This window comes from Chelon labrosus, assembly GCF_963514085.1.
Source record: "Chelon labrosus genome assembly, chromosome: 7".
NCBI lineage: Eukaryota > Metazoa > Chordata > Actinopteri > Mugiliformes > Mugilidae > Chelon > Chelon labrosus.
The window spans coordinates 29,464,958-29,486,072 of NC_140343.1; the positions used below are offsets into that span (position 1 = coordinate 29,464,958).

General features: G+C 40.7%; 1 protein-coding gene across 1 annotated transcript; it reads left to right on the forward strand.

Moving 5' to 3' along the window:
- Positions 1-17,532: 17,532 nt before the first annotated feature.
- zranb2 (zinc finger, RAN-binding domain containing 2) lies at positions 17,533-21,115 on the forward strand. Its single transcript, XM_084547771.1, has 10 exons — positions 17,533-17,723; positions 18,354-18,406; positions 18,506-18,614; positions 18,796-18,878; positions 18,976-19,052; positions 19,131-19,283; positions 19,362-19,519; positions 19,967-20,026; positions 20,511-20,660; positions 20,921-21,115. Exons 1-10 carry the CDS (start codon positions 17,668-17,670, stop codon positions 20,976-20,978), a joined length of 957 nt encoding a protein of 318 aa, XP_084403897.1. The 5' UTR covers positions 17,533-17,667; the 3' UTR covers positions 20,979-21,115.

Sequence of the window (21,115 nt, forward strand, 5' to 3'; positions counted from 1 at the left end):
GTAAGCACTGCAAGTCAGAATGTTTAGATGTTTTTTCACTATGGCAGAGGACCACTGAAATATCCCTCATGTCCACCTCTCAGTCTTAGCCAAGTCCTTGACAATGGTTACTGTACATTTTTTTTTGTCTAGCTAACAGAATATAATTGTGTATATAACTGAAAAAAAAAGGATTGACAAGGTTTGACATCACACATTGCACTCATACTGCCAAGGGAATTGAAACCATTTTTATTTACACACATAAAGTAACTTCCATTCATCAGAGTAAAAAGAAAATGTATACAGCATAATATACTGTAATATAAACATTCATTCATTCATCTTCTGTACCCGCTTATTCCTGTTAAGGGTCGCGGGGGTCTGCTGGAGCCTATCCCAGCTGTCATCGGGCGAGAGGTGGGGGTACACCCTGGACGGGTCGCCAGTCCATCGCAGGGCTAACACAGAGAGACAGACAACCATTCACACTCACATTCACACTCACACTCACACCTATGGCCAATTTAGAATCACCAATTAACCTAATGAGCATGTCTTTGGATGGTGGGAGGAAGCCGGGGTACCTGGAGAGAACACAGGGAGAACATGCAAACTCCACACAGAAAGGCCCAGTCGGCCCATGTAATATAAACACATAAACAAAAAACAAGGACAATTATATGTGGCCTACAGTGCTGTAAACAAATATGATATTCATTGTATTATGTCCTTAACTAATTGTAGGAATTGAACAGACTATTTTGCATGTGATGACTTATACAATGAAATGATGCTGACATGTTCTGGAGAGAACAACCATTAAACTAAGAATTAGTCAATCAGTTTAGATCAACAAGATCTATTCACTTGGAATTGTGCTAAATATAGGCTACATGAACTTAATCATTTGCAAAGCTGTACTATGACATTTGTAATGTGATGAAATGAATGAGAACAGTTCTGTTGTGAACAGTTGCCAAGTGGTTTGGTGGTTTGTCCATGTTGTTTTGAGAATGTCATATCTGTTTCAAGAAATGGGCCAAACTGTAATGGCTGGGCTGGATTAAATATATATATGGGTAACAGGGCACTGGACCAAGGACACAGGACCTGTACAGGGCCCTGGGATGGGTCAAAAGGTTATGTTTGATCACAGTCAAATGGAGCTGTGTCCACCAAACATGCTTTTTTTACTCAGAATATAGATCCTATGACTTGCTCAGCGCTCTAAGTGGCAATAACACTGCTGGTGGTGACTGTGTTTTGTTGCTGTGATCACCATGGTCTCTAGGTGCATCATTCCATATCAAAAAGTCAAAACATTGAGAAAAACAAGAAATAATAAACAGAGCAACACTTTGAAAGGGAAGTAATTTTATCCTGGTTTCATTCTTTACATCAAAGCTGAGGATCTGTCTGGCTGTCTGGCTGTCTCTGCAGTGAAAGTTGTGTTAAAGTTGTCACAACTGAGGTTTTTCGGACACACTTATAATTCTCTGTAGAAATCTGTGTAATAGTATTCTTGAAAACAAAAACCCGAATTAGGGGAACTATGTATGAATTAGGGGGACTGTATCCGTCAGCCAATCAAAACCTGGGAAATATACACTTGTGTGAATTATTAATTAGGTGGTGCAATACCCCGACTCACCAGGAGGGGCACTGTGTCAATACACAGATTATACACAAAGTCGGCTAAATATGTACTAGAGGGACTTTTGCTGAAAATTGGTATTTGGGGTTTCTAAGCCAATAGAAACACTTCTACGCTTTTAGTATTAGGCGGACACTGGCCCTGTCCGCCTAATCCAAAATGTCTGCCTAGTGTCGGCGTGTATTCCGACCGAATGTCTGCCTAATACACAAAAACCCACGCACACACACACACACACACACACACACACAAACTCTTAAAATCGCGCCTGCAAAATCAAAAGCCCGAGAGAAACACACACATTGCATTAACTCTCATCAGCCATGTTTTGAACAATCACTTGCATTTGCAAACACACAGGAGACAATTTATGGGGTTCCAATAAAACTGTATACGGAGAACTTACTGGCCTACAGCAAATTTAGACAACAGTGGTGTCCACCGCTAATATGACTGTGCTGAGGATGCGATATTGTGATGTAGCCATCAGATTAAGGGGGCTTAGTCTGCAAAAGGTAGTTTAGCCTGTGTCCAAAATCAAGTAAAGTGAGTCTTATCCAGCCCAATTTCATGAATTTACCAATTGCATAGGTTATAAGGGATCTTTACAATCCGTGCAACTACTGCATATAACGGCCTCTATGGTTAGGGCCGTTACACACCAAGCCCACACCAAGCCATTTTCCAGTGTGGAGCAATCGGTGAGCTTCTGTGGCCCTTGTTTTCCTGGTGTGTCTGGCACCATTAGCACAAGTTGGACACATGATTGCGCTTTTAGGCATGAGCTATCGACAGTGGAACGCATTGGTGCAAGAGATTGCTCTGTTTGGCTCTGTAGCTTAGAGGACCAGTGCGCAAGATGAAAAGTGATGAAAATTAACTGTACAGTTCAACAGGCAGACAGTAAGCTTGTTAGGTTTTACATGTTCATCTTATCTGTACATTTAAATACATGAATATTTTCATGACAATATGATCATCTAGATCAGGCCTGGCCAACCCGCGGCTCCCGAGCCGCATGCGGCTCTTTGCCCGGTTTCATGCGGCTCTTATGTTCCCGCGGGCCGTCACTGGACGTGGCCCTTAGATTAATTTTTGAAATGTATAAATCTGTATCCTCTGCGGCACTGAATCAGTTGTAATGACACAGTTGGCCACTAGACGGCGCCTCTAATGCAGACGCCGCCTCGCACACGCTTCCACCGGGTCTTCTCTACCAGAGAAGAAGACGTTGAGCCATGGCTAAGAGCGGATGAGAGAGAAAACTTGATCGATAAAATCGTGTCTTTCAGGTGAAAGAAGGTTATCTGTTCACAGAATATAAGGGCAAACATATGTACTTAGTCTGCTTAGAGACGCTATCTGCCATGAAAGATTTCAATTTAAGTTGCCGCTACAACACATTGCACAAAGATAAATAGGAGACGTATACTGAAGCTGCAAGGGCTGCTATGGTAGCGGACCTTAAATCAGAAGTACACAAACAACAGCGGGTTTTTACCAGTGACCACTGGTAGGTGAGGTAGAGTGGGTATACAGGTAAAATGTTAAACTCTTTCTTGGTGTAAAAATGCACAAATTAATAATAATAATAAAAAAATCTAAGTGGTTCTTCTTTGTTTGCTTCAGTAAACACACACACATACATATATATAATCTAATTATACACACACAAACATATTTTAAATGTATGTGTACATACATACAAGCTGATTCTGATTCTGAAATGGCAGTTTTATCAAATCTGGTTAAGTGCGCGGTCTTATGTGGCCCTGTGGTAGTGTCGATGAAAAATTGTGGCCCCCTCCATTATTTAGGTTGCCCATCCCTGGTGTGGGCCTACCAAGTTCGCTCTCAAAATGGCAGGGAAAAAAATGCAAACAGCGAAATGACAGTGGTCTAACTTCTGTGGAAGTCAGTGTTTGTCATTATCATGTTGATGTGTGACATTTACAGTAAATCTGGCTCTTTGCAGCAACACAGTAAAAATTGTGGCTCTTAGCCTCTGACTGGTTGGCCACCCCTGATCTAGATCATCTAATAAACTGCTGATCAGCTGATGATTCAGGAGAGGCCATCTCTGGACGACGGTTTGGAGCCCTTCCTTGCTTACGGGCCTCCTAGCTAATAGTAGGTCTTCTGGTTTCCTGGAAAAGTTATTTATTTTCACGCAGACACAGAACATTTTGCCAACTGGCTGGTCAGTTTGATGAGTCCGTATCTTTAGACCTTTCATTTAGATAACAGAAAAATCCATGAACTAAACTGAATAGAGAACACTGTAAATTCACGGTGTGCATGACAAATAATATTGTAAACACATATAAAGAATATGGATGTGGGAGGATGTCAGGCAACTTCCAGGTCCCACCGAAAAGTCTCAGATTGACTATAAAGTGTGTTACTGTGAAACATAAATGCAAACAATGCGAAATTGAAGCTCCATAAATGGCTTTATTAAAAACTAAATATAATGTTGATGGCATGTGGTTAAGACAATGACACCTGTCAGTAAATGGTGATGGGTGATCGGCAATGTAAGTGTCCAAATTTTCTGTTTACTACTACCTGTTAAAGAAGTAGTTTCTCATCTTTTTGAGGCTGTAACCCATTTAAAATTGTGGCCATTACATTGCAGGTCATGACCATAAGTATTGAAATAAGTTGTAAGTAATTCAAACAAAACATAGTTTTTCTATCTCAGGGTGATCTACTCAGTCGTCTCCGATTCATCTGGTGTCCCATCCTCCGAGATGTGAACCACTGATATGAGAAATATTGAATGACTCAACAGGGCAGTGATTTAGAGAATGTGTGGAGGTAGCTCTGAATAGTTTTAATATACAGTCTTATCATTCTGTAACGAAAGCCTAAGTGGGCACAAGCATTATACTGGATTCTCTCACCAAACAACATCAGTACTTCATTCTCTTTGTATCCAGCTCAACTGACACTGTGTTAATTACTTTTTCTTTCTTCCTTGCAAATAGACTAATAAAAGGAAAATAACAAACAAAATGTCACATTTCGATGTTCATAACTGGAACACAAATACCATCAGCTTCAGCTTAAAAATATCACTGTCATAAATCAGCCTCCTGAAAGCCTTTAAAAAAAAAAATCAACACCCATCCAGATAAATAAAACATTCTGAGCTATGCTGACCTACCTGCTGCGCATAGGCCAACACTTCAATACACACAGTCACATTTCCATCACTTCAGAGGACACTGACTTACATTCATTTGATGAACGCTAACCATTCTACCTGCTTTAATATTACTTTTTCTCATTCTGAACCGAGTCTGCACCATAAAACTTGATGAAAATGATTTAAAGGGGACTTGTGGGGGGCTTTTTGTCCCCAGTGAGTCAACAGCTTTATGTCTTCACAATGTGAGTATTATAAGTACACACACACACACTTACATTTCCTCTATACTGGGGACACATGCAGGGTCAGTATGCAATCACTGGGAACTGCTCTGTGATGAAGAGTAGAGGGGCTTTTTGAACACCATTGGAAAGTGGATAGGAACCATATGGAGTAATGTATAGAGGTTAGAGAGGAACAGTGTAACACATTCCACGAGTTAAGCTCAGAAGAGAAGGTAATAGATATCTGCTCTATCCTGACATTTAATTTCAGTATTGGCATTAATGTGAGTGGTAGCTGATGCGAATGGAAGCGCAGTGTCTCTGTTGGGTCGGCTGGAAAGCATTATGGCGGTATAGTACTGTGCTGTGAGAGAAAGGACATTATACTCAGATAGATTTGCATCCATTTAACTGTGTGTTTGTGGGATTTTCAAATGAGAAGCCATTGCACAGTAATTAATGGCTCTATTTCCACTGGATGCTACAAAATGGTTTTGAGTTTACACTGGAAAACTGAGTGTATAGGCAGTACACGTACTAAAATGCTAAATTTCTGAATATGGTGTTAACTGCATCTTTTCTTCTGTAATTCATGACACAAAGAAGGGGATGAGGAGGCTGCTCACAATATTTAATAATTGCAATAGCTCAAATATATGACTATATATACAAATACTGAATATATAGACAATAATTCAGTTTTCAGTTAAGGTTATATAAATCACCATGAATTTGATATAAAGATGCATACATATGTATATGCATGCAAATACTACTGTTGAAACTAGTGCTAAAGTGTAAAGCTCCATGCACATATAAACCCATTTGCTTGCTGTTCATGGCCTTGCAGCTGACAGCTGGTTTTTAGGGGACAAAATCAAGCAGAACATAAAAATTGCTAATTTTCTTTTTGGTTCACAAATGGACCTAGCACAGTTTTTTAGCTCAGAGAAGGAGATCAAGGATCGACAAGAACTTGCGGTGACTGTATATGTCAAATTTGTTGTTATACATAGGTATTACTTTAATCATTAGTGTCGCAAAGTCCTAGAAAACTACATGGTGTCATCACCCATACAGCTGGTCAACGCCTCCGCAAGGATGAAACAAAGAGATTTTTTCTTCTATATTTGACTACAATGTTTGGCAGCAGTAACTGGCTGTCGCTGTCTGTTTACCTCTAAATATAGCCCTAACAGTGCCAAGCTGTGTTCCGCCGAGTACTGCAGGACAGCCCCTTTGGGTTGATTTCAATATGGCTGCAAATCGGCCAGTTAATTCTCATAGACTTACAGTCAAGGCTTTTTTGGAACTGCAGATGCTGTAATTCAATCTGTATGGGTTCTGGGTAAGCTGGCATTGATGTGCACTGAATAAAATTGTAGCCATCTAGTGCTCACTGTTGGTATTGCTACTTCAGTTGAACAGCAACAAGCAACTGTTTATGTGACAATGACTTGTTGGCCGACTCTTAATTTACCCACTGATGAGATTACATTAGTCATCATGACAACATTGCCCAGCATCGCCAGTATCACTAAGTGATTCGACCAGAGCTTCCAGAGCTATCATCGCCTGAACTCACTGAATTTTATTAAAATTTCACAGTTTCTTGTTCGACATCGCTTCCTTCCTCCTTATGTACAAACCCTAAAAATGACAAGTTGTGGTTTTATGAGGTTTATGTGCTTAAGTCTTATCTTGTTGTCATGGTGACATTGTCAGGCAACCAGCAGAATTTGTTTGTTGTATTTTATAATAACAGGTTGATATATATTTGCATATTAAATGTTTTTTTCTGGTTTGATTTCATGAACGTTTGTAAGACCCCCCCAGCCTCAAAAAACGTCACACAAAGCTGTTTCTGTATCACTGTGAAAAATAAATAAAAGGAATGAAAGAAAAGTCTAAACTGATACTTCACCTTACCAACAAATATCCAATAAAACTGTGTCTGCATTAACATAAGTGTAAGTAAGTGAGACTGCCGGGAGAAAACACTGTATTGGAGTGTCCACACCGATAAACCTCCACAGTCACAGCTATCCACTAAACCTAGTTTTGTATCAGCATCATAGGATATTTATGGAAATACGAGGAATCAAGTGCTGTTTGTCATTGGCATATGAAACAGAGCATTCTGCTGGAGATTTGAGGTTAACACGGAGAGGCAGCGTGTTTACATATGTGGATAAATACAGAGTAGAAAACTTTAAAAAAGACCAGTCTGTACTTTTTCTTTCTTTCACTGACAATTATACACACTCATGGACATGCATGCCTGTGTTTGAATAAGACTGAGTGTTTATGGGAACGAGAGAATAAGGCACTGCAACCTAATAGTGTTTGCTCGGCGCATCCATATTTATAATTTCCCAAACCCATGGACTTCAACTAAACCTGTATCTGTATCAACATGACAGGAAGTCATTTGGGAATCAGCAGAGGATATCTATTGTGTCAGGCTGTTACAGTATGAAAAGAACTGGGCTTGGCTCAATGAATAGGTTTTCATATTCATAATTGGCTATGCCCTGTGTCTCTGTGTAGTTTTCTTTGCATGCTTATCACAATAACGCAGAGTGATAATCGTTTGTTATCTCAATCCCCAAAACTCTCATTTCAACAGAGGTTATTAGAGAGTGAAATAGCTAGCCATATAGCCTCTCACTATATTCCACACACACACTCTCAGAGTATGAAATAAGAGGCCTCTCAACTATTTAATAACCCAATTTACGGATGATGATGAAAACATATTCCCACTTACCTTTTCATCTAAAACGTGTTATGTTAAACTCAAGTAGTCTGAAATTATAAAAAAGGTGGGGACATCAATATTAATAAACAAGCCCCTGGCCTGATACATCAACAGTGTCCTCTTGTGGCGGCATGCATTTAGCAGACATCCTGTCTGTTTGTTGAGTCCAACTGTCCTAGAATCATGTTGGTTTGCCGCGATGCCTTGACACCTGCCGGAGACAATTGTGCCCAGCTGTCTCAGAAGGTGGCAACAATGTGGCATGATTTGCAAAGAATTTGCGGTTGGGGATGTGGTGGAAGAAAATCCGACTCCCACCAATTGGAAGGCTCACCATTAGGTCATATTTATTTTTATGTCTGTCAAGAAAACAAGCATGCCACCTTTATTTTGCACAACCTTTACCAGTTTTATTATAAAACAATGAAATGCTGTATATTTCTCCCTCTTTGACAGTGTTTGTATTCCCCCCACTGACATCCAAACTCTTACTCAACAACTCAATTCATGCTGGCCTCTTGTTTAAGAGTGATAAACAGTGGCTTAAGCTAAAGCAGTCAAGTTGCCATGCTTCCATGAATTTCAAGTGTGACTATGTCCAATGCCGGTCATAATCCAGCACTTTTCATTTGACCGTCTACTTTCTGCGTCTACCTCTAGGAAATATCAAGCTCTAAATCCATCTGTTTCCTTCTTAATACCTCCTGAACACACATATCTCTGTGACTTCTTCCCTCCCAATCTAAGCATTTCTCTAGATCTTCTGTAGTGATTTTAGATATGTTTCTCTCTCTCTCTCTCTCTCTCTCTCTCTCTCTCTCTCTGTGTGTGTGTGTGTGTGTGTGTGGGCTGGTACCCAAGTCATCCCAAATGACCTTGCATCCTCATTATTCTTTGCAGTCAGGCACTTCAAAGCAAGCTGTGGGACGGCGGAGCAGAAATGACGAAGTGCTGTCTGATCTCCCACTGATTCATGCTCAGAATGGAACATACATACATGCCGCTTGTTCTCGCCCGTATAGTCAACATTATTACGAGGGTAGGGAGACGAGGGGCTTTAAAGTCGTCCTCAAAAGAGGCTGCTGTGTTTCCAGCGATGTAAATAATTCATAACATCTTGCAACACATTTGCTATTATCACTCAATAGTAATTCAGCGGACTACCCCGTGTTTTCCCCACCATGACTCCAGCAGGCTCTTAAAGAGAAGGAACAAGCTTGAAACACTTGGTGGTCTGTTAGATTGATTCATAAATGCGAGAGGGGTCAATGGTTTAGAGGGTGCTTCTGGTTCTGATTGGTTCAAGACATGTGGGCACAATTTTCATTTAGCAAATCCTCATTCTGGGCTCTCTAATAGCGGCTTTTCCCCTGGTATCCAGCAGAGATGATTTCACGAGGTGAGGTTTTTATTCATAAAACTTGTAGCCCCCACCTCCACCCACATTCTCTTTCTCACAAATTTCCTTGCTCACTCCATCTACCTGCCTGTTACCCTCTCTCTCGTTCTGACAGGAATGACATGCAAGTCGTAAGCTCTACCTCTGTGTACTAGTTGGTTGTGGGCTGTGCAGCTGAGTGCCTAGCACATCACAGCACCTCTGCCTCAGGAGATAAAGCCATTTGAATTGTATTCCTCTGCTGACAGAGACCTACACTGGATATTATCATCAAATGGGCAGCAGCACGGAGAGTCTGACACACTGGTTAAATTTGACGTCTAATGTAAATTGAAGAGTCAACATTTTTGCAGTGTTAGCGTGTGATGAGTGTGTCTTGTTTGTGTGTTGAGAGAGTGAGCGGGGAGTAGTTCTGCTACTGAGTGTGTCCACATTGCAATGCAAGAGGGCTGTATTCAAGAAGAAGCACAAAAAATGGACCAATCTCCTTTCCCATGTTTCCTGCTGTTCTTATCAGGTAATTACCGATTCACCCATGAAATACCAACATGGTGCAGTTACACTGGTGATGGTGGAAAGGCAACATAGGTCATCTTGTAATTATGACTCCTTCCTTCTGCCTTTATTGTCTCTGCATAATCAGCTCCATCAGGGCTGAAATAATTGATTCCCCGTTAATGCTAATGGTATGGATCTGGAGCAAAGAGGGGCAAATACTCAGCCATGTTGTCTGTCGGGCTTGACATTTAAAATGAAATGAGGAAAGTGTTAGATTCAAGTCAGATAGCGGGATCTTTTTGCTCTGGGCATGGTGACAGTCTGGAGTAGAGGCACCAGGTTTCACTTATACTAACCAGACCAGACAGTGAAAGGGAACGAGACCTTCAGGTGTATTTCATCACTGCCTGTTTAGGGACCTTTACTATTGTGTATCAACTGATGGAGGTAAATTAGATCTCACTCATGCATGCAGAGCCTTACCAATTAATCCCCTCCCCACCAACCAGGCTGCGTGAGGCTCTAAACACAGACTCACATCGACAAAACAGATCCAAACAGGCTGGTATGCTCTACCACAGAGACACATACGGGCAGATTTGAAGAGAGGCACATTTGCATCCACACCTACAGTCCAAATAACCACTTGCATGGTCATACAAATGCATACTGTAAATGCAAAAGTGAAGATGTAACTTTATTCAACTTTTCTTTGAGGATTATAATTCATACTGCATACTGACAGTCACCGTAAATGTGCACTATGCGTCACGCTAAAATATACCCCCCATTTTGTTTCCATTTTCTTCTTTCTGTCATTTTATGTCAGTCAAATATTACCGTAACCTTCTTAAAGATACTCAGTATTTCATTTTGGAGAGCAATTTGTTTGTAAATATTTTTAATTAACCTGCACTCAGTTTGATTCCTTTAGGAAAACTCCATGTCAAAATGCCAAATTACATTCCTCAGACCACTTTTCATCCAACAGCGGTGTCACAAAGATGTCTGACAAAAGCTTCATAAGAACACATCAGATCATTGCCTCACAACTACCTCACTGAATCCCTTAGTTCTTTAATGTCAATCACCTGTCAGGTCATGGCTGATAGGCTGCCAGCAGCCCAGCAGGCAGCCTGTGGCAGGAAAAGGTAGCACTTGCTCCTGGGAATTAAAGTTCTCTAGTTACTATTCATGACACGAGTAAATCACTTGTAGGCCTGGTGCCCTCTCTATGGAGAGCTGTTGTAGTGAAAATGTAATAAATGTAGTAAGATCTCTTTGTGTCAAACTGATGTAAGAGGATTGTGTGAGTTGTCTGAGTCCATCTTAGTGGTGCGCTAGGTTTATGAAATATACTGCCACCTACCAGATCTCACCGTGGCAAATGGCTGGTTAACAAACCACGCACACCAGGGAGCGTCTGCCATATTCTCTGGACAGCGCTATACCCCAGAGATAATCCCTCAAACAAAGGTAACATGGTAGAGAGGAGGGCCATGACGGCTCTATCTCATTCTTCTCTGCCACTCACAGAGCACACACATCAATCACAGTCCGCCGGCCTCAGATCCAAGCGGTTCCACGGATGCAATTTGTCACAGGTCCTTAGGCGCTGACATGCTTCTAAAAAGCTCAACTAATCTGCCTAAGATAACAGTCTTAGATTTCCTTCGTAGGTGCTAATCAAAATGATCTGCTCTGTGTCCAAGGAATGGCCAATGGTCACTATGAGGATAGATATAATTAAGCACGTTGTTAATCTAATATAAACAGATGAGAACAGGGGCTGGAACTATTTTTGACTCTTAAAATGCGCCTCTTTTAAATGTGAAGTAGAGTTTTTTCTTCAGGGGAATATTTGAAGAGCTCTCTATTTTTGTCTTTTCCATCAAAGCAGGTAATATAAGGCACAATAAGACAACAACACAATGGAAAAAATGAGATTTTATTTTACTTTAAATAATCTCCCTCATTCTTGGACTCACCTTTAGCACAGACTTTTCTATCCGGTAACAGATTACTCATGAGTAAGAGTTTACATTATTCAGTGACCGGTGCTATATTCACAAGCCAAATGCTTCTACCTGCACGCTGAAAGGATACTCCAGCACACAGGCTATATACCCCCCCCCCCTTCAAGAGCAATTGCCATTCTCAGTGAGCCCTCCATGGGAGCAAGCTGCTGAGAGGTGGGTGTGATGGGCCCAATTTAATGCTCCATTATGCAAATTGATCATCTCAATTGACCATCACTCTGGTAATAGGACGGGCTCTCTCTGTGCTGGGAAAGGTAGGGAGGGGGTGTCTTTTAAAATCTTTAGAAAAACATTGCACCAAAGTCATGGCTGCTAAAAAAAAGATAGTTGATAAGGAATGCATTAGAACTTTCACCAATGAGGAATGACGGAGATGAGTGACAGGAAATAAATAGTTGCCATGGTGACCCCTCTAATGACAAGTCACATTTAAAGTCAGCCACAACATTAAAACCACTGATAGGAGAAGTGTAAAACACTGACCATTTTGTGACAATTAAATGTTCTGCTGGGAAACTTCTGAACCAATTATTTGTGTTGATGTTACTTAGACATGTAGCACCCACCTAGACCAGACCAGACACCCCCACCCCACAGCAATGACACTCCTTGATGACAGCAGCCATCCCCAGCAGGATGCAGCCTGACACAGACACACACACAGAAATGGTTTAAGAACAACTCAAAAAACATGAAGAACAGCACAAGGTGTTGACCTGGCCTCCAAATTCACTAGATCCCAAACTGATCAAGTATCTGTGGGATGATCCACAGAGGCCCCTCTCCTCAACCCATAGATCCCACTAACAACATTCTGTTGCCAGACACCACAGGACACCCTCAGACAGGCTCATGTCCATTCTCTGACAAGTCAGAACTGTTTTGGAGGCACAAGGAAGACCTACACAGTATTAGGAAGGTGGTCATAATGTTATGCCTGATCGGTGTATTTCCTCAGAGAGAAATACACATGTAAGAATGAAATGCAGTGTTTGCATGACGGATTTCAGTTGACACTTTCACCCTCTTTTCTGATACGGTTTCCGTCTTCGATTTTTCTACACTGACTCTCTTGTTGCTAATTCCATGATTCCAGTTAGATTATTATTTCCATTTCAATCTTACCAAGAGTTAATATACCACAAATTACGAATTGTAGTGAACACAATTGAGTTTTTCAGCACGCTTATCCCCTTGCGACCTTATGAAGAATTCCACAACACACTTGAGTTTCCCTCAGAATGGACAAGCCACAAGAAAGTCAGAGTATTGGCGAATTAATTTTGTCAGTGCCTAATTGCATTTATTGGCCATGCCTGGCACCTCCTAATCCTGGATTATGATGATGCATTAACAGCTGTGACTGGCTGTTTACAAGGCATTTATTAGCCGGTGTCAACATAACGAGACAAATTCCACCTATCACATTAATCACCCCACCGCCAGGACTATGTCACTGCCAAGAGTAGAGCCAGAAGACGCAAAGGCCAAGGCTTCGCTGGAGCAGCTTCCCATTTCCCTGCATTAGCCATTGTTACACACCAATCAGATTACCTCCTCAGTAAGTGACAGCAGTGAGGTGGTGATGTGAAACTTGAAGTGAATGAAGAGCAATGTGGATTGAAGGGGGTTAAAGATAACGGGGGAATAATTGTGGGAACAAACACATGGTTCAGTGCGTCAAACCACAAAAACAATTTCCCCTACATAATGCTTCTAATTGAAGACAGGTCACTTAATTACAGCTGGAGTATTGTTTACCGTGAAGTCATCTCTTCTTCCTTTCATTCGGTCCATCTGTCAGTTTCAAGTAACTCTACCTTTCTCATTTTCATTTTCTCTTCTGCCACAACAATATAAAACATCCCAAAAGTACAATGAGGCAATATGTGACTGTGAAGATCATAAATTATGTTTCGTATTTAATTAAATGGTGATTCAGAATCCCCAACGTTCTGTTATAATCTGAACAACATTTGTATGGAACATTTTACAAAATCTTTAATTACACTTTTTTATTATGCGTTAACAAGTTATTCATACGACTTGTGCATGAAGGACATTGACTTTTTTTCTATGTATCCCCAAAAGTCAGGAGCAGCAATTAAACAAGAGTCTGGACGACAGACCTGACAAGCTGTTTGAGAAATGACACTGGTAGAGTGTCCCGCTGGCATTGCCTTGATGGAAGCAGGGGTTTAGATATTGCATTTTGTTCAGCCACACAGGTATTATCAAGTGAGATCACCTCTCACCCTGTAAACATGTTATCCGTGGAAATTCTTTGATTCCATTTGAAGAACAATGTCGGGTCTCAGACTTTGCGCCAACATCACTCCTCCGATTGCCTTGCCTGTCGTGATGTGCAGGACTTGACACATTGATATTGTCAGCGATGAATGCTGAAGATCACCTACAAAGTATTATGGCTGTCTCTGCTCAAATGCATGCCTCTCTTACAAGGACATCATTTGTTATCCTACGGAGTGCGTAAAATATGAAAATTGAAAATAATAAAAAAAAAAAAACTCAAACTCAAAATAAATCAAATTAGCCACACTAAAGGACAGATGTTTGATATAACATGCTTTAATGCGCTATAATCAAAAGTGTTGATCAGTATTTTTATTATTCCTAAACACTAGATTTATTGCTTTCACATTTTACACATCATATCATGTAGATCGCTTTTAAGGGGACTAGTGTTGGTACTATATTGTGAAATGCATGCTTTCTGGCTCCAGAAATGAATGTTCTTTGGTGATAAGGACCGGATGAGAGGACAGCACAATGCAGTGGCACATCTCACAGCATGAGCTGTTTCGCTGTGCAGTAGTCTGCGTTATATAATTCTGATGGGGTCGGTCGTGTATCATCTTACATTTCACCTGCTACAAGGCTGAACACACAGCCACCTTTCTTGCTGTGTTAGGCGGTCCTAGAAAAAAACGTACATAAGTGGCATCCAGTTAACAAACAGCCCCACAGCTGACTTTTGTTTGGCAGGTATTAAATACATGTCACCCCCCTGATTAATGCTGAATCATCATACTGAGAATGAGTGTGCCAAGGTCCAACAGCGTCCAACTCTTCACCCTTTTCTGTGGAACAGCTCCCTGCCATCTGTCAGTACTGGAAAGCCCTGGCGGCTTGCAGCAGGTTTTTTCAAACCTACATACATGGCTGCTTTTCCCCGTCAGAAACCATGCCGTGCATAAACCCTTAGCCGTGACCGGCCATTGGACTAGAAAACAGAGAAGCCAAAGTCTCATTGACACCCATGAAATATTTCTCTTTGTCGTGTTATTGACCCAGGACATAATCAGATGGTAGACTTTTTGGCCAGAAAAAGACACAATTAAGTTAAAAAAGCTGTACTGCCAATGAGGCCAATTTAGTGTAATAGAATGCTGTTTACCTAAGTACTATTTAATTGCCTCACTCCTCTCTGAATCTTTCATGCAACTCTGTGCTGCAAATAAACAACAGCACTGGCAATGTCTCCTTATTAGTTATTCATGCCTTCATTTGCTTCATATCTCCCCTCATTCTTTCTGAGCAATCCTGAAAGCTAGCAAAAAGCACATCCTCAGCTGAAACCTGCGTGTTGTAATGGCTCCAGCGAGAAGACAAGGAAAACTTCCTTCATGAAAAAATGATTTTGATGAAGTAAACAAAACCCGAACAGCACAGGGAGATGCCTTGCAGTGAACAAATAACAAACAGTGTGTCTAGTGGCTGTCTTTTTTCATGCAATATCAAACTTCTGGCTCCACTGTAATATGAATTATATTGATGAAGGTCCAAGAATAATTTCCTTTAACAACAAGAGGCTAAATCAAAAAATGTGCCTCCCTCGCCTCTGGAACCTTATCTTTACTGGCCCCTCGTCTTAATAAACCTTGTGTGGGGCTCATAAATCAAGGGCACGTCTGCCTAACAGATACATGATGATTAAAACAAAGTATGATTAAAAAGATCTTGTTCAGTTCATCTCCAGTGTACTCAATTAAATAACCCCATCTCGTCCAAGACATAAGGGACATGCCTCAGCGGTGTCATTTCAGCCCTGTCAAAAACACGCAAAAGGGAACTGAGAGCAAAGAAATAAAGCAAAAGACTGAAAGACTGAAAAGACTTTAGGGTCACATATACCAGCCGCGACAACAACCTCCGAGGATCATTTGGACAGAGCGGCTGGACAAAGGCAGTTCAAGAGCTGCCTAAGCTCTTAACAGCAGCAGTTACTGAATCTTATGACATGAGAAATAAATACAAAACAAAGCCCTTTCTTCACTGTAATTAATAATATTTATCAGGCAGCAACATAAGGGCTGCCTCTTTTTTTATGTTAACCAGCCTGATGTTTAGAGCTGTAACATTATGTCATCTGTAATTATGAAATGATTTGGTTAGCTGACTGGTCGTTCAAGGTTAAAAAAAAACATTGTTTGATAGATGACATTATAAATTTAGGACCTGAACTTCAGATTAAGAGATTTTTGAATGACTACATTTCATCATCTGTGAATAAAGCGTGATGTTTACCCTAAATAGCAGACATGAATGTATTTTCACCTATTTCTTTTTTTTGTAAACCTTAATTTCATGCCTGTGTTTGTCAGCATGTATGTTCCTACTAAATACTGTAGGCTATACAATATATATATATATATGTATAGATATATATATACATATATATATATTAAGGAGTTGGTCTGTTTTTGCGTTTGTCTCGTGCAAATTTCAACAATGCCACTTCAAATTAACAACATAACACATCTATACTGTACTGAATCATCTATTCATAAAGCTAGTCCAGGACATTTGATTAATCTGTACTCTTGATCGTGTTGCCCCATATTTATAAGATATGATTGGATCTAGAGAAGCTCTTGAAAACACATACAAACCTTTTGAAGGAACATTTTTCCCCACAGCATTACCTTATGTCGCCCTGGTGTGGATGAACCAGCAAAAACACTGTCTGAGAGCAGACAGGAAAATATAAAACAGGAGGGTCTGTGAAGGTGTTCAGCAATAAATGTTGGTATTAATTGCCATCTAGTGGACAATACTTGCATTGCAAGACAACGTAATCGGCTAGAGAAGGAAGCGTGCAGTCAGTCATAAAATATCCATCATTCAGAAAAAAAAAATCAATCAGGCATGAGTTTAAATACAGTCAGTTGAACACCCACTATCTCAGTCTAAATATTTTACATTACACCTCACTCTCTGTGAAACTTATCCAGCTGTATGAATATTGGGATATTAAGCATGTTATGGTATTCAAGTTTATTGCCATATTTTACACTATATGACTGGAACATTCATGAAAACGGGTATGTTAAGTGTGATATTTGCATTAATTCCTCTTTATTGACTGAGTAAACACAACTGACTGAGCCTTGTTGTGAGTAACCATCACATTTGCAGAAAAGCATTATAATATGACTTTATTTGCATGGTGTGACGTTTCTTTAAAATTATGAGCCCTTTGTCAATGTTTCATTCAAGAGTTTTACGTAATATTATACTTCAGTATATAAAGAAAGTACTCTAGTACTGCTAGTATTATTAAACTGATGTGTTCATTAAGTTAATAGGGATGTAGGTGAAATTAGATTTTTCTAAAACTAATCGTTTGTGAACGGAGGCGTTTAATGCTCGGAAGACAAGGAACTATGATATTTGACGAGTGTATTTACAAAATAAAGCTACACGCATTCTATAAATGTAAGTGTTTAAATAAAATGCAGTCTCAAAATATAACTCGCATAATGGGGGACTCTCGTGGTACACATTTCCAAAAACTACATGGTAGCACCTGAAGGCAGCAGTGGAGGGAGGAGGAGGGTGGGCCGCCGTCGAGCTAACTGCTGCTGCATGAATACCGTGAGAGGAGCATGACCTGCCAGTGCCAGCGAGCCAGCCAGTTTGATCGGGCACAAACATGTCGGGGAAGAGTTTTCGAGTCAGCGACGGTGACTGGATATGCCCAGATAAAAAGTAAGAGTTCCAAACACAGTGAATACGTTTGCGCACTTTTTACTGAGGGTTAAATCTAGCAGCAGACGTGTGCATAATATGGCCAGCGTGCTAACAAGCTAGTTAGCTTAGGCCTTTAGGACTTGGCTCATGCTAACGTTGACCGGGTAGGCAATTAGCTAACATTTACTTGTGTGTCCTACCTCATTTGTAACATTGTAAATATGACGAAGAGGAGCAGGGCAGTTGTGCATTAAGTGCGTGCAACCATGCTGGGTTTAGGTGTCCTATATCATGAATGTACGTTGTGAGTGGTCGCAGACTCACAAGTTAGCAAGCTAGCCGTCTTTAGCTCATGTGGGTTGTGGTGACTTCGCTCACCATTGTGAGTGGTGTTTACAATGTTTTTGGACCCATGTCGTGAATGTGCAGTCGTTATCCAGAGACAGCAATATTATGTTTCTCGTGAACTCTGTTAAAATGGGGACAAGGATGGCAGCTGCAGCTATCTGTTCATAGGCCTTCGATGCAGAGTTCACGACGAGATGGCACAAGCTGGGAGTGGATCAGTCAGTTCATATACGAGTGATCAAGTAAGAAATCCAAGCCATATTTGCATGGACAATGAATTCATTTAATGTGCTTTTGCAGGTGTGGAAACGTGAACTTTGCAAGAAGAACAAGTTGTAACAGATGTGGGAGAGGTGAGCCCCTAAAGCTTCTTGTGAAAATGATTTGATCTTGTAGAACATTTACATATTCTTCCAGACAGCTGCTGGACTGAAACCATTATGTTTCTACAGAGAAAACCACAGAGGCCAAGATGATGAAAGCAGGAGGAACAGAGATTGGGAAGACTCTTGCTGAGAAGAGTAGAGGCCTTTTCAGTGCAAATGATTGGCAATGCAAAACGTATGTCATATGAGCATCAGTTTTTTGTTTTTGCTTTCAGCTCCACCCATGTCATTATAAAGAAGTGTTAAATATACCTGTCATTTGAGGATGTAGTCAAGATGTCTAAGTAAGCATCATGTGACAGCTTAAACTCTATTTTTACATATGATAACACATTATTCTTCTTGTTTTCTTTAAGATGTGGCAATGTGAACTGGGCTCGAAGATCAGAGTGCAACATGTGTAACACACCGAAATATGCCAAGCTTGAAGAAAGAACAGGTAACCCAGTGATTTATATAATTACCCATTTTGTGGGCGTGTCGCTGACCAGTAGTTATTGATCTTTTTTTTTAAATATATATACTTATACTTTCAGGTTATGGTGGAGGTTTCAATGAAAGAGAGAATGTGGAATATATCGAACGGGAAGAATCTGACGGGGAATATGATGAGGTGAGCACTAAGAGTTTGGTCTAACTACATGTACTGTCGTGTAAAATGGGCACATCTAAGGAAATATTATTTCCATAGTTTGGTAGGAAAAAGAAAAAGTATCGCGGGAAGAGCAACAGCACGTCTTCCTCAAAAGAAGTTGAAAAGAAAGAAGTGCCAAAAGTTGCAGTTGAAGATGAGGAGGAAGAGGAGGAGGAGGAAGACGGTGACCTGTCCAAATACAAACTGGATGTAAGATTGAGGAAGGAAGCTGGAAATTCAAACATACTGTAATGCTATCGGATATAAAATAAAACTCTTTCTCTCTAGGATGATGATGAGGATGATGATGGTGACCTGTCAAAGTACGATCTTGACGCCAGTGACGAGGACGACAAGCCAGCTAAGAAAAAGGACAGCCGCTCCGGTTCGTCACGCTCCCGCTCATCTTCCCGCTCCTCCAGCTCCAGTTCTCGGTCGAGGTCCAGGTAAAAGGGTACAGGTCAAGGGTAACTCCGGGCAAAATGTCAGTATCAGCTCAATCTTCCTTCTGGTTCACTGATCAACATCAATGAATGTCTTGTTTTGCTGATCTGTTGTTTTCCCCTCTTCTGAAACCCCTCCCTCTCTGCAATGTAAGAAACTTGATGTGCGGACTGAGTAATTATTCTTGATGAGTTGATGTCTTTGACATTTTTGAAAACAAAGGAGTGGATTTATTAAACTGTAGTATTTTTGGTCATGCCATTTAGTGGTTTACATACTCCGTTCATACAGGATTGATGCGTTTAGGATTTTGTTGTTCTGTAGATACATTTTGTTAGACTAAATACACTATGTGTCAATATTACAACTCTGCGTTTCCACATTAACCACGCTCGTAGCGATGTCCTTGTTTTGAAAATATTGGAAAGGTTTTGTTTTCTGTCTTTCAGGTCCCGTTCTAGAAGCTCATCCAGTTCCAGGTCTGGATCTCGCTCGAGGTCTCACTCCAGGTGAATGAGGTGACATCCACTCTCTCCCTGTAGAGAGTGTATGTGTGGGGAAGAAAGCCCCAGAACAGGCCTATTCGCTAGCTCACATTGTACCAGAGACAGTATACATTATTTTGCTCCATCTGATTGACAATTGTGGTCAGAAATCATAGGGCCAGCGCACTTGGTGCAGCTTTAGTTCAAGTCTGTTTGCCATGACATTATATATAGTATAAAGTTTGACTACCTAGATTAAGTTATTGCTGCTCAGATATCTACAGAGACATTAAGCTTCTTTCAGGAGTGGCACTGCCTTTTCCCATGTGTTACAATTTTGAAACAAAGCTAAATATTTCCTCGATTTCAAGCCATTTCGAGGACACTGATAACATATCATCAATTCATAACTAAGTGCACTTAATCAGAGAAGCTTTATGAATACCCACACTGGTGAGACCCTGTCTTGATCTTACTGACTTCAGTGCTTGGTTTATTCCTCCAAAAGATCCAGCTCCAGGTCTGGAAAGGGCTCCTCTCCCCGGAAGAGGTCCCACTCACCCTCCTCCTCACCTGATAGGGGACAGAAGCGCAGTCGCTCCAGGTCCTCATCTGGAGGGAGGAAACGGAGGCGCTCTAGATCACGTTCGTCCGAAAGGTTTGGGTTTCTGTGGAATACCACCATGGCACTGATGATGATGATGATGATGATGATGATATTTATTATTATTATTATTATTAGGCATTTGTCGTCTCGCTTATGGGAATTCAGATTTACAGAGTCACTCTTTGCCATGTTGTAATGATTTTATGACCTTGATGACCTTGTACTATCTTTATGTATGTATACATACATGCATGTAAATGTTTGCCCGTGCTGACCTTGTCTTTCTTCCCATGGTGTTTGTGTGATTTCAGGCGCCGCCACCACTCTTCTGGATCCTCCCATTCTGGCTCCAGTTCAAAAAAGAAATAACTTTATTATGGCCTTTAAACCAAGAAAAGGAATCTTAGAAGAAGTGCATGTTGTGTTGCAAAGAAAACAACCACATCCCTTCAGTATGATGTTCATTCTCATAAAATTTCCAAAGTCTTACTTCCCTCAGAAAACAC

Excerpts from the sequence above, each read along its gene's own strand:
- zranb2 (XM_084547771.1), top strand. The coding sequence starts at position 17,668 with ATGTCGGGGAAGAGTTTTCGAGTCAGCGACGGTGACTGGATATGCCCA. Across the intron at positions 18,615-18,795 it reads AATGATTGGCAATGCAAAAC|ATGTGGCAATGTGAACTGGG; the intron begins GTATGTCATATG and ends GTTTTCTTTAAG. Across the intron at positions 20,027-20,510 it reads CGCTCGAGGTCTCACTCCAG|ATCCAGCTCCAGGTCTGGAA; the intron begins GTGAATGAGGTG and ends TTCCTCCAAAAG.